Genomic DNA, 13,447 nt, shown 5'->3' on the forward strand with positions numbered 1-13,447 from the left:
GAGCTTGAGACTGGCCTGGCCAACATGGCAAAACTCCCATCTGGCAAGAGAATCGCTTGAACCCAGGAGATGGAGGCTGCAGTGAGCCGAGATTGTGCCACTGCACTCCAGCCTGGGTGATAGAGTGAGACTCTGTCTCAAAAAAAAAAAAAAAAAGAAAAAAAAATTAAAAATTAAAAAAAAAAACTATTATTTCCCTTTCATTTTTGAAGGATATTTTCACTGGGTATGGAATTTGAGGTTGATATTTTTTCTCTTAGCACTTTAAAGATATGATTCCATGGTTCTCTGCCTCCCTTGTTTCTGATGAAAAGTCAGCCATTATACCTGTTGTTTTTCTGTATGTCATGTGTCTTTTTCACCTCTGGCTGCTTTTAATATTTTAGCTGTTATTTTTAGTATCTCAATCTTGATATATTTATATGTGGTTTTCTTTGTATTTATTCTGCTTGGGGTTCACTGACCTTGGATCTGTGGATTGATTTCATTCAACTCTTCAGGAAATTTCTTGGCCATTAGTTTGTCGATATGTTGTTTTATCCTTTTTTTTTTTTTTTTTTTTGAGATGGAGTCTCGCTCTGTTGCCCAGGCTGGAGTGCAATGGTGTGATCTCGGCTCGCTGCCACCTCCGCCTCTGGTGTTCAAGTGATTCACCTGCCTCAGCCTCCCGAGTAGTTGGGATTACAGGCACCCACCACCATGCCTGGCTAGTTTTTGTATTTTTAGTAGAGACAGAGTTTCGCCATGTTGGTCAGTCTGGTCTCGAACTCCTGACCTCAGGTGATCCGCCAACCTTAACTTCCCTAAGTGCTGGGATTACAGGTGTGAGCCACCGTACCTGGCCTAATATATTGTTTTATTCTTTCCTCTGCTTCTGGAACTCCAATTATGTTTATGTTAAGCAGTTTGTTATTGTCCCCAATACCTAGATGATTCATTTTTTTTTTTTTTCACTTTTTTTCCTCTTTTATGTTTCAGTTTGGGTTTCTGTTGACATGTCTGCCCTCAGGTTCACTGATTCTTTCTTCTACTATGTTCAGTCTGCCAATCCCAGCAAAATAATTATTCATCTCTAACATATTTTCATTTATAGAATTTCTATTTGCCTTTTAAAAATATAGTTTCTATATCTTTGCTGAAAATCTTCACCTTTTTATATATGTCATTCACCCCCCTTTTTTTTTTTTTGAGACGGAGTCTCGCACTGTCACCCAGGCTGGAGTGCAGTGGCCCAATCTCGGCTCACTGCAAGCTCCGCCTCCTGGGTTCACGCCATTCTCCTGCCTCAGCCTCCTGAGTAGCTGGGACTACAGGCGCTCGCCACCTCGCCCGGCTAATTTTTTGTATTTTTAGTAGAGACAGGGTTTCACCGTGTTAGCCAGGATGGTCTCGATCTCCTGACCTTGTGATCTGCCCGCCTCGGCCTCCCAAAATGCTGGGATTACAGGCCTGAGCCACTGCACCTGGCCGTCATTCACCCTTTCCAGTAGATCTTTTAACATGTTTATCACAGTTATCTTAAAGGCCCCATCTGAGAATTCCAACATTTGGGCCATCTCTGGGTCTTGTTCTGTTGGCCTGTTTTCCCTCTTGTCAATGGGTAGCATTTTCTTGCTTCATCATATGCCTCATAATTTTTTATTAAATGCCAGACATTGTGTGTAAAGAACAGTGAAGACTAAAGTAGAAAGGGTGGCTGTTAGCATACATAGGTCGAGTAAGCTTAGTCTATAGTTGAATTGAATCTGGGCTTGAATGAGCTCACCACTACTTTCAGATTATTTAAGGGTGGGATTAGAAGCTTCCTTTTAGTAGGACTTGGGATCTAAGAACTGAGTGACTCGGTTTTCCTGTTCTACCCTCATCCTTCAGTAAGCCCCACATAACTGCACTGTGGGGTAGGGGTGTGGGTTTCTTTCTCAACTGTCCAGCTCCTTCACAAATGTAGATGGCCACTGCTCCAGTTGAACCTCTCTGTCCTGATGTCAGTTACCTGTCTTTTTTGGTAATCCTAAGATCAAATAATTTTTTTTCTTCTAGCTACTGTAGTCTGCAGATCAAAGCTCTGGCGAAAATCCATGCCTTTGTTCAAGACACGTGAGTGTTGCCAACTTTTCAGAAACCACCTATTTCAAGGGAAGATCTTGCTTTTCCTCCCCACAAGCTGTTTGTTTTTTTCATTTCAACAAACATTTTAAAATACCTACTTTTATCTCATACTCTGCTATGGTCTCTGAAGGATGCCAGAGAAGCGTATGACATGACCCTTGTCCCCAAATACTTTACATTGTCTTTGGGCAGATAAGAATAACCCAGGAAAAGGATACAGGAAAGGTTATTAACAGTGCATCAGAGGGTGTAGAGTGGCATAGCACAAGTAGAATACATAATGTTCAGGGGACACAGAGTAAAGAGTGATCAAGAGACGAGAGGTAGGACTGATCAGAGAAACCTCTGGTAGGGGGTGAACATAAGCTAATTCAGCTTTGTGGGGCATGGTGACATCCATTGGGATGGGTTTAGTGTGGCCTGTGTCAGCAGAAGAGGAGCTAGAACATGCTGATGGGTGATTGAAAAGGGGTGTCGGGGAGGACCCTGGCATCCAGGTGGTCTGGAGGGCACTTTCTCCTTTCCCATTGTGGTGAGAAGGGCAGGTAATCCCATTTCGTGTATGTTTGAGCTCCTGTCTTCAAAAGGAGAGCCTTGCATGTGTTGTAATCACGCTGGGCCAGTGGCAGCATAGTGTCTGCGTGTACACTCACATGTTCATTCATTCAGGCCTCCTCTCTATGGGATATGAGGGGTGCACGGGGGCACTCCTGTGCCTCTTAGAGATTTTAATCACTAACTGGCTTCATATTCCCAGGACACTGAGTGAACCTCGACAGGCAGAGATACGGAAGGAGTGCCTCCGACTCTGGGGGGTGAGTATCTCACCCAGCCCATTGCTGCTTCAGGGCAGGGAAGCCATAGAGAAGAATGGGGTTGACTCCCAATCCTGTCACCTGAGGGTCTCTCCGCTTCCAAAAATATCTGCTGCCCTCACAGCATCCCAGAGGTTGACATCTCGGCATTGTTGGTAGTTACCTCCTTGGCCCTTTCACTGCTGGTTTGGCCCTGCAGCTGGGTCAGAAAGGACTAAAGGGGTGGGGTGTGGGAGGTGGGCTGGCGTCAGTCTTGCAACTGGTGGCCCCATGTAGCAGCACCGACAACAGACAGCCCCAGAGAAAAGGAAGTAGCCTTTGGGGTGCATTTCCACAGGGTCTGAAAGGAGCAGTGAGTGAATTATCCACTTCCATCCCTGTCAGCCTGGCCTCCTTTGTCGTGTGCCATTCCTCCTCCCCAGTCTGACCCTATCCTCCACCTGCGTACACTCACACACCGCCTTGGTCAAAAGGGCATTTGAAAGTCAGAGCTCTTTGCTGTCTTATTTCAGATCCCAGACCAGGCTCGTGTGGCTCCTTCTTCCTCCGACCCCAAATCGAAGTTCTTTGAGCTAATCCAGGTAAGACTGGTATCTGTGGTGGACATAAAAAGTTAGAGATCTGTCTCTAGATGTGGATGGTATCACTGAGGCCCCAGATGCATGGTCTCCAGAGGGGCTTGTGCAGATGCCCGCCATGGGCTCTAAGGGGCGGAGCTAAGGCTGCCACAGGTGGGAACCTTTGGTATAGGATGTTGAATTCCCCAAGAGCACAGTCAGGCCAACGGAAGATTCTCATGTTCAGTGCTTGTGCTCAGCATTGCTGCCACACAAAGGGTGGTTCTGGCTGTGTCACCCTGGCAAGTTCAGAGTCCTGTGGGAGTTGCCTACAAAGGAGACGTAGAGTGTGGGATGATCTTAGGCAAGGGAGCTGGGCACAGGGTGAAGGGAGCTGCCAGGGAAGCCCACAGCAGGGTTGGCCTAACCCCAGGTTCTTTGTCTTATTTCTGGTGAGCTGGTCCTCAGAGTTCTTTTGCCCTGTTTCTTCCTACCGCTCAACCTCCAGCTTTTACTTGGGCCTCATTTAAATCTGGCCCAGATCATGGGCAATTGTGGTGGTTTTGTGGGGGTCAGGGAGTAGAGACCGAGGTTCAAGATGCCCTCAAAAGAATAGTATGTGTACATTTTTCTAAATGGGGTAAAGAGATCACTAAACTGTTCTCAAACCAACTGCTGGAGAATCCTTGCTTTTAGTTTTATTGAAGGGGCAGCTTTTATATTCTGGTGACATTTTCTTATAGGTCTGGTAAATTGATCTGTGCTTGGGGACTTAGTGTTCTTTCCTTTTCCAGCCTTTCCTAATAGGTCCTACAGGAACATTCCAAGCAGATGGAAATAGATCCCATTTAGTGCAGTTAGGTAGAGAAGGGGGTGCAGGGGAGCATATTTCAGAGAGCCAATGCTTCCTGTCCCTTGCCTTGTCGAGCCTGCCCCCAGCCCATATAGGCACCCATACTGTCCCCTCCCCCAACCCGGCAGTGTTTTCTCTGACTTGTGGCTGCAGGGCACTGAGATTGACATCTTCAGCTACAAGCCCACACTGCTCACCTCTAAAACCCTGGAGAAGATCCGTCCTGTGTTTGACTACCGCTGCATGGTATCTGGCAGCGAGCAGAAGTTCCTCATCGGCCTGGGGGTAAGTCTGCAGCTGGCTTCCTGCCCAGCTTGGGATGGTGGATTTGCCCTTTGTGGGAATCTGGATAGCTGCCTGCCACACTTGGTACATGTTCTCTTGACATTAAGTAGCTGTTGCTTTGACCCTAGTGAAGGTATTTCTTGAAACTTCATTTCCTTTCTTCCTCTGAGTTTGCCAAGTGTCATTCATTCTTTCATTTGTTTCTTCAACTCTGTGCATTGCTAAAGGGAACACTGCTGCTTTTCTTGTGATACAGAGCTTCCCAGGCTAGCAGAGTGGTCAGCAGGCTAATCTGACTTGAGCCCATGCAGCCATTCCTTTGCAACACCACCACCACCCGATGCCATCCCCTGTCTTGCAAAGATACTCCCTGTCCCTACCCTGGGCCCCCTGGAGTCTAAAATGAGGTGAGGGAAAGCCTTGGCAAGCTCTTTATCTTACTTAACTGGGTAAAGTCATTGCTTTTCTTTCAGCTCTTGACTTGTGTTTCTACATAATTTGATCCTGTCTTCCTCAGTTACTTCTTTTGTGCCCTCTCACACTTTGTCTTTTTCTCCTTTTACTTACTCTCTCCTTCTCTGCTCTCTGGACTCTTCACTAAACCCACCTTAGACATATACAAAACTGGATCTTTTTTGAGGGCCACTAATTATGGACTTAGGTCTTTTGAGTGGTGCCCTGCACCTGTTGCAAGGCTGAGCCAGATCTCTGCTTCTCTTCTGCTGAGGCACTGGAGAACACTACTATTATTATCACTAAAGTATAATGGATTTAATCTCTCATAGACATTTTCTTCTGACATTTCCCAGACCCATCAGTTTGTAGCTGCCAACTAAAAGCTCCTTTGAGAAGTAAGCCTCTTATGCCTGGATCTCCATGCCTTCCTTACCTGGTTGTTTCTCTCTGCCTGTAGAAATCCCAGATCTACACATGGGATGGCCGCCAGTCAGACCGCTGGATCAAGCTAGACCTGAAGACAGAGCTGCCCCGGGACACTCTGCTATCTGTGGAAATTGTGCATGAGCTGAAAGGGGAGGTCAGAGATGGTTCTGCTCAGGTGCTATCTGTGGAAATTGTGCATGAGCTGAAAGGGGAGGTCAGAGATGGTTCTGCTCAGGTGTTGGCCCTGCAGCTAGGGGACTAGGGGGCTGCTGAACCTGGCCTTTTGCCCTGAGTTAACTCGGTTACATTGTGTAGTGGCTGACAGGGCCCAGGGCTGGGGTGAGGGTTTATAATGACTCCTACTCCCCGAGCAGTTGCTCTGAGCCACAGTGGTTCAGGTAAGGAGGAGCGCAGTCTCCATGTGTCAGAGGAGACCTCGATTGTCTCTGTGCATTGAGGGCCCTGGTGAGTCTACTGGGTATTTTTTAGCAGCTGATTTAGTTTTTGACCAGAGATCCCTTGGGAAAGAAGAGACTTGTTATTTCTCAGGCGCCATGAGTATGAAATCTATATGGTGACATTCGGAACAGTCAGTAGGAACAGTTGGCAAGGGAGGTAAGCCAGATCCTGTCTGGAGTGCCATGGCAGCAGCCTCACTGGGTTTGAGGTTCAAGGGGCCTTATCACCCAGTGCCTTGGATCTTACCCTGCTCAGAAGCCCAGGCCAGTCTGATGCTGAGGAGCAGCTGGGAGGGAGACAAGAGAAATATCCTGCATTTAGAGCCCTACCCTTCCCCCAGCTGTAGGCAGAATGGAGCCAGCATGCCATGGTGGGTAGTGGGGGCTGAAGGCTGACGCCTGGCAGAGTGGGCAGTGTACTTACTTATCCTTCTAGGGGAAGGCCCAGCGGAAGATCAGTGCCATCCACATCCTCGATGTCCTTGTGCTGAATGGCACCGATGTTCGGGAGCAGCACTTTAACCAGCGGTCTGACCTGGGCCCCAGGGTAGGGAGGGTGGGGGTAGGCCAGGGCAGCTTGGGAGGACAGCGGCCTCCCGAGGTGTGGCCCCTCACCTAGGCCTTCTCTGCTTGTTGACATCCTGAGAGTGTCCCTCTCCCACCCACTGGTTGGTCCCAAAGTCAGGGCGAGAATTGGAGTTGCCACTTCAGAGTTTGCTAGGGCTTGGGCCCTGGTTATCAGAGATACCAGCACGCTCCATTTTGCCACAGCTGCTCAGGTTGAGGTATTTATGTTAAGGTTGAGCAAGAGGGTGACCTTGCGGGAAGAGGGGGTACTCCTTGGAAGAAATATCCTGTGCTTGAGTGGTCCCATTTAAGTTGCTCATCTGAGTGGGTGCACTGTGGTGTCCATGCTTTGGGGTGACAGGGCAGACACATACAATAAAAATGATACTTGAAGTTCTAGTGGAGGTGACTGAGCACAGCTGAAGGCACACTTCAGGAAAACCAACCGACATAGTGAAATTAGAGGTCAGAATCCACAGGGGCGGGGCATGAATAAAGACGTCGGTGGAGAAGGGCAGGGCGGGCTTCCTGGGTGACATGGGTGCTGCTTCTTGGAGCAGTCTTGCCGCAGATTCAGAAGGTTCTCCTACTGGAGCTGTGAAAATGCCCTGGGGGTAGGGGTGCTGGTGGAGGCATCCTTGGCTTGCCTCTGAGAGAGACTATTTGGATTGTAGAATTCAGCTTGCCGAGAAATTTGTGAAAGCCGTTTCCAAGCCCAGTCGGCCTGACATGAATCCCATCAGGTGAGTGTGTGGTCCCTACCCTCCACGTTTCTTTCTGGCCAGTACCTGCTGCTCCCACCCAGTGAGGGACGGGAGGGCTCAGCGGAGGGCACTAGGCAAGTGGGTGTTAGAGACAAGACCATTCTTGCCGTGAAGTTTGTTTGGGGGTGCTAGGTAGGTGATTTGCCCCAGAGCATCTCCCCATCCTGCCTGGCAGTGGGTGAGGGGTTAAGGCATTCTGAGGGGTTAAGGCATCCTTGTTTAGGATGCACGTGCTTCTGAGCGTGCCAGCCCACCTCATGAATCACCCGTTCCCACTTGAGCATTGTTAGGATATCACCTGGCCTTTTAATTTTTTTTCAGGTAAGAAATGGGTGCTGAGGGAATAGGAATTTTGAACATGAAAAAGAGAAGGATGGTTTGAGGGAATGGGACCCCCAGTGCTGAGGGAGAAGGAGGCCAGGGTTGTTGTAATGTTAGATAGTGAGAAAGTTCCAGGACCCTGAGAGGGAAAGGAGGAAGAGAACAGAGTCAAGAGTAGACAGATGGAGGACACACTTTTCCAAGGTAGGCTGAGGTCTGAGGTTATTGCCAAAGGGCACTGCTTCGCCCTGTTCTTGGGGGCTTCACGCGGCTGGAGACGGAGGTATCTATTTACACTTTATCCACATTGTTTTTGTTCTTTTTAACATAAATTTACTTAGTTAAAATTAAATCCAGTATTGAGAATGCACTTTATAGATGGCATGTGAAAGTTTCAAAGGAATTTCTGTCTGCACTTTAAAATGTCCTGTCTGCTAGGTCCTGAAAGACAGCTCCCAGGGGGAACCTTGCCTTCATTGCTTGTGGTTTGGTTGCTGGATTTCTGGGAACCTTCCCCACTAGCAGTTCCAAAGACATGTTCAGGGCCCCCAAGAGCTGAGCGTGGGCATCAAACAAGAGCCCTGCATCCTTGTTAGGGTTTCCCCACACACTGTGGGTAATAGGACTATTAGGACTGTTTAGCAGCAACTTGTTATGGAAGGCCTAAAATCCATGTGGACAGACCTGGGCAAGAGCCTACTCCTTGGTTTTCTGCCCTCTGGTGATGGTGAAGATGACTTGGGGGTGGGAATGCTGACAGAGACATCTTTGTCTGCCAGACTTTTCTTCCTCTTTCTTCCTCCTGTCTTCCAGTATCCAGTTTCACTCCCCAGTTGCCCTGACGCAGGCCTGAGGAGCTGCTTGGCAGCTCTGAAACCCAGGGCTTGTCTGTGTAGAACAGCCACGTGGCAGGCTTGGCGTCCTCACTGCTGGTGGGCTGGGTGGTTTCAGGGAGGGCCTGGGGCAGAAGCGAAGGTCAGGTGCAGTCTCCTGCCTCCCAGCTGCCTCCTGGATGAGAATGTCCCCCAGGAAGCCTTTGTCTTGTCTCTGTCCCTCTACCCGCAGGGTGAAGGAGGTGTACAGACTGGAAGAGATGGAGAAGATTTTTGTCAGGTGAGTGACTTGACCGGTGAAGCTCAGATTCAAGAGGAGGTGGGGGTGCGGCTGTGTCCTGGAGTCATCCTCTGTTTCATAGAGATGGGTCAGGGGTAGGGTGGTGAACTGGCTCCAGCAGTCCCCTCACCTCACCTGCCTCGCTGCAGCACTGCTGCAGTCAAGAGTCCCCCGGCTGAGAGCTGCTTCAGCATCCTATCAGGAGGGAGCCGGGCGGGCTGTGTCAGGCAGAAATACGGGCTCGTTGATGCTGTCATAGTTACGATGGGCCCTGCGAGGGGCAGAGCAGCAAGCTGCTTGAAATACCATAAATCCCAGCTCCCGGTGCTGGGAGAGAAATTGAGCCTGGAGGGGTAGAAGGGGCATAAATGCGTCCTCATATTCTTAGTGGTGTGCGAGTGCTCACAGATCTCAGTCTCCTTCGGGGTGTGCTTATGTGGAGGTTACATTAACTCTTTAGTGGCCACAGTGTTGCCATGGGCATCCGTGGTGTCAGATCTCACCCTTACTGGTGTCACCCTGAAATCCCTCAAGCAGCAGTGACACAGCAGGGTCATTTATTACTCCCCTGCCTCCACTGCCTGAGTGGGAATTCAGGGCCTGAATTCTAAACTCAGCATGGCCACCCACTCACTCGGCTGTGTGCCTCAGTTTCATCTTAAGTCAAACCAGGATCAGATACTGCAGTTGGGGTGATTTTATTAGTCAGAGACTAATTTTATCAGCCAGGGCCTTTTCTCTCTCTCATGCACATACCTTCTCGGGGAAATCAGGTTGGAGATGAAGATCATCAAGGGCTCCAGTGGCACCCCAAAGCTCAGCTATACAGGGCGTGATGACCGGCACTTCGTACCCATGGGCCTCTACATCGTCAGGACAGTGAATGGTGGGTGAGGAGGGACTGTTCCCGCCATCCCCTCCCGTCTCCCATCTCCCCGCCAGGTGATGGGTTCAGACCCTACCTGAGCCAGAGTGAAGGGCTCCCAGCTAAGGTGGGTAGCAGCCAGGCTGGCATTTTTCTGAGGCATATGTTAGGGGACAGTGTTCCCTGAGCCTCTTCTGTTCTTCCGTGGGCCCTGGGAGTTGGTTAGGGAATAGGGAGAGGAGCTCAACTTGTACACACACACGTGTTGTTCTCATGGCAGGAAAAGGGCCTTCTCAGTAGACAGCAGCAGATCCAGAAAGTCAAGCTTGGTTTCTGTCCATTTGCATCCCCCTTTCTTCAGAGCGCTCTGGCTAACAAGTCCTAGAGATGTTACCCTGATGGAGAGTTGGCAGGACTGGGGTGGGGTCGTTGAGAAGTCATCGCTTAGTCATTCTCCTGGAGCCCCTTTGGGCTGGTGATGAAGGCTACTGCCTCACGGGCTATTCCCTGCTTATTTTTGGTGGGAGGCAGGAATAGGACCACCAGGAGTGGAGGAAGGCACACACCTGTCCTCCACAAGTGCTTTGTGTCCCTTCTGGGCTTCATCCCCTCTTCCTCCCATCAGAGCCCTGGACTATGGGATTCAGCAAAAACTTCAAGAAGAAGTTCTTCTACAACAAGAAAACCAAGGACTCTACTTTTGACCTCCCTGCAGACTCCATTGCTCCATTTCAGTAAGTAGCTCTCCTCCAAGCCTGCTCTCCTTAGCAGCCTCAAATACTCCTGCAGGATGCCAGCCAGCTGTCCTGGGGCACACCCTGGGTCCTGAGATTGTTGCCCATGCAGGGGTTCCCCTGAGCACAGGCCTGAGAATACCTTTGTGGGGATGGCAGCCCCCTGCAGGTATGGCTGGACCTGGGTAGAGCTGGTGAGGGAAGCATCATGCCTGGACCTGCTAATGGTTACGGGCCTGGCTGTGAAGGCCCATCTGGGTAGCATATCCACCCCCATGGAGCAGCCACGTTTCGGTGACATTCCAACACTGGCCTGATGGTGGGAAACTGCTGAGGGCCCACAGCCCTGCCCCTTGGCACTCAAGGTCCCAGCTGTCCCTCTTTAGGACCCGGTGTCCATTAGACTGTTGGTCATAGGCTTCCCCAGCAGCCCTAATGTGCCCGTAATTAGCCACTGACATTTTCTGTCACCACACTACTAATACTGTATATTAGAGAAGCACAGACAGATAAGCCAGGAATATCAGTCATTGTAGGAATCCAGTTGGTGCAATTAGCAGCAACAGCTGTTTGTTGGGAAAAGTTGGTTCTGGGAGGCAGGGGAGTTAGGGCCTACTGGGTACCTATTGCCTGCCAGGGGGAAGAACCTCAACTAAAGTCATTGACAGCCCCCTCCGCCCCACACCCTTAAGAACACGTGACCCTGTGCCATCTGGGTGCAGTCCTGACCTCTTTCCTGTCCCTCTCCTCCCCAGCATCTGCTACTATGGCCGGCTCTTCTGGGAGTGGGGGGATGGCATTCGTGTGCATGACTCCCAGAAGCCCCAGGACCAGGACAAGCTGTCCAAGGAGGATGTCCTCTCCTTCATCCAGATGCACAGGGCCTAAGAGCCTCAGGATGCGCCACCCCTGCAGAATGCCCTGTCATTCCTGAGATGGGGCCACCTGGGGCCCACAGTGCTGGCTTCTTCCCCCTCTTGAAAAGGGACTGGGGAGCACTGTACCTGGCATGAGGAGTGGGTGGCCTCCTCTCCATCCCCTGAAGAGCTCAGGCAGGGCCCTGCAGAGAACACTCCCACGTTCCTTCTGGGACACCTGCCTGGGAACTTTCCCCTGCCAGGACTCAGCCTGAAGGAAGCTGCTCCTGAGGCAGGTATGAGGTCAGTGCCTAGGGCACGTGGGGCTGATGGAGGACATACCAGAGTGGCAGAGCTGTGGGCTCTGCTGTTCTCTCCTGCATCCTGTAGACTCACTTTTCTGAGTTCCATGCAGTGCCCTGAGGGTAGCCATGCCCTTGCTTTGCCCAACTTTTTATTGGGCCATCCCTGAGTGGGTGGAGACCTGCTGTCGTGAGCTGGCCAGGAGAACCTGTTATAAAAAATCAAGATTTTGTTTCTTTGAACTTAACTCTGTTTTGATGCCAAGTTGGAGACCATTTTCTTGTCTCCTTCCCCCACTCATCCTGGCCTTCGCTAGAGTTCTTCCTAGCTCAGAACTCTGACAGTTCAGCAGGGTGGGAAGGAGGGAGTGTGGGTCTCTCGTCCCTGATACCACACTGAGATCCTGGGAGCCCTCTTTTCGTACTGAGTATGGAGTTGTAGAGCCATCCTAGGTCCCATCCCCTTTTGGTCCAAACATTGGGCAGCACTAGATGGCAGGAAGCAGCCTTGAAGACCCGTCTTTCTCTCCCCCACAGCAGCAGTGGCCCCAGCAGTAACAAAGGGTACCTCTAGGGGTTTGGGTAGTGCTGCCCTCTGGCAGTCATGCACCGCTGTCTGCCATAGCCGCTCTAGGGTCTTGGCAGAATTCTGAGCTGAAAGTGCAGCTCCCTTACTACCCTTTCCCTTCCTTTTTCTTCCTTAATAGGAGGTACAATCTGCTTTTGTTTGTCGTTATGTGGTCACTCCCATTTCCTTTATCTTGGCCGACAGTGCAGAGAGGAGGGGGCGCTGGGCAGTAGCTTGGGGTGGGGGTGGGCACCTGTGGTTGTTTTTAATGGGAAATACCTCTCAGAGATGTTCATGCAGGCTCCCTAGGGCCCCATCCCAGTGCCAGGCTGGTTTCCATGGAGATAGGGCACTGAGGCTCCCGTGAGGTTGGAATCGACTTCACCATGGGGGTCCTTCAGCCAGCATCCAGCTCCCCACCCCCAGGCTGGCAGCAGCACTGCTGAGATGCTGTATTTCCACCCAATTCTGGGTATTATCAGTGTGTCTTGCAGAATCTTGGATCATTAAAGATAAACATATTTTTAATGCCTGTGTGGCTCTGTGTTGGGGCCGCTGCTGTCTGTCCTCAGTGCTTTGTGATCTGAGACTGGCCTGGATGAAACAGCTTGAGGTGAAGGGGGGCGGCAGCTCTACTCAAAGCAAGGAGAGAAAAGAGAGTTTGTTTAATCGGAGCCTGTCCAAGCTCTTGGGCCCCTGCAGGGCTCCCAGGGCTGCTGCTTGCTGCTCAAGAGGGGGCCCAAAGAAGAGTTGGGGGAAACTGTGCAGCTCCTGTTACAAGCAGGGACTGCAGAGTGAATGAACCCACAACCCCGGGAGGGCAGAGAGGCACCTTCCTCCCTTACATAAATCACACAGCTCACTCCATGGTGGCACTGTGACAATCCAGGATCAGTCTGTGTGACTAAAATAACAGAGGCGTCAGACCAATTAGTGTCACTAGACTTGGGGGAAAGAGGGAGGGAGAGATGGTTTCACTGACCCTAGCCCGCCTCCCCTCCAAGGACGGCTGGTTCTGCCTGCATGGGGCTGTGCCTGGGGGCAGGGGATGCCCATGCTGCAGGCACCTCCCTCTCTGTTCCTGGCTGGTTTCTCCACCAGTTAGTCATCGCCCTGGTGCCGGTTGCCCCTCCAAAGTCCACCTTCACTTTGCTGGACTTCCTCACTTTGGCCCCAAGAGTCCTTGGTGTATGGCCTTAGCTCCCTGGGCAACTCCATCCCTTGTTTTTCCTACTTAATTGGTTCCATCTTGGCCATCCACGCCCTTCTGCTTGTAGTGTCCCACCTGCTCCCCTCCTTATTCCTAAGCTGGGAGTTAGAGCTGGGGGTGGAAGGGTAAGGGGGAATGTCTGAGTCTGCTGCTCCTGCCACAGCTCCCGCTCTGATCAGCTCCACCC

At 50.8% G+C, this 13,447-nt stretch overlaps 1 protein-coding gene and 1 long non-coding RNA gene across 3 annotated transcripts in view; one reads left to right on the forward strand and one right to left on the reverse strand.

Moving 5' to 3' along the window:
* The window catches only part of CMTR1 (cap methyltransferase 1), a 49,039-nt gene extending 36,461 nt beyond the window's left edge, over window positions 1-12,578 (forward strand). The window contains exons 14-24 of one of the 2 annotated variants that reach the window (XM_030795954.1): window positions 2,041-2,097; window positions 2,867-2,924; window positions 3,437-3,505; window positions 4,488-4,619; window positions 5,533-5,655; window positions 6,396-6,487; window positions 7,201-7,269; window positions 8,677-8,724; window positions 9,498-9,610; window positions 10,215-10,323; window positions 11,079-12,578. In XM_030795954.1, the coding sequence (XP_030651814.1) occupies window positions 2,041-2,097; window positions 2,867-2,924; window positions 3,437-3,505; window positions 4,488-4,619; window positions 5,533-5,655; window positions 6,396-6,487; window positions 7,201-7,269; window positions 8,677-8,724; window positions 9,498-9,610; window positions 10,215-10,323; window positions 11,079-11,211 (1,003 nt within the window). In that variant the 3' untranslated portion in view covers window positions 11,212-12,578. Of the gene's footprint in view, window positions 1-2,040; window positions 2,098-2,866; window positions 2,925-3,436; window positions 3,506-4,487; window positions 4,620-5,532; window positions 5,656-6,395; window positions 6,992-7,200; window positions 7,270-8,676; window positions 8,725-9,497; window positions 9,611-10,214; window positions 10,324-11,078 lie in introns of those variants that run through there. The other variant, XR_004026379.1, reaches the window with a different exon arrangement.
* LOC115830871 lies at window positions 7,276-10,199 on the reverse strand. The gene is made up of 3 exons (XR_004026380.1): window positions 9,687-10,199; window positions 9,481-9,587; window positions 7,276-8,695 (listed from the first exon to the last, which is right to left on the reverse strand). It is a non-coding gene; the product is annotated as an uncharacterized LOC115830871 (long non-coding RNA).
* Window positions 12,579-13,447: the final 869 nt, after the last annotated feature.

The sequence above is a fragment of the Nomascus leucogenys genome, chromosome 17 (genome assembly GCF_006542625.1).
Source record: "Nomascus leucogenys isolate Asia chromosome 17, Asia_NLE_v1, whole genome shotgun sequence".
In the NCBI taxonomy this organism is placed as follows: domain Eukaryota; kingdom Metazoa; phylum Chordata; class Mammalia; order Primates; family Hylobatidae; genus Nomascus; species Nomascus leucogenys.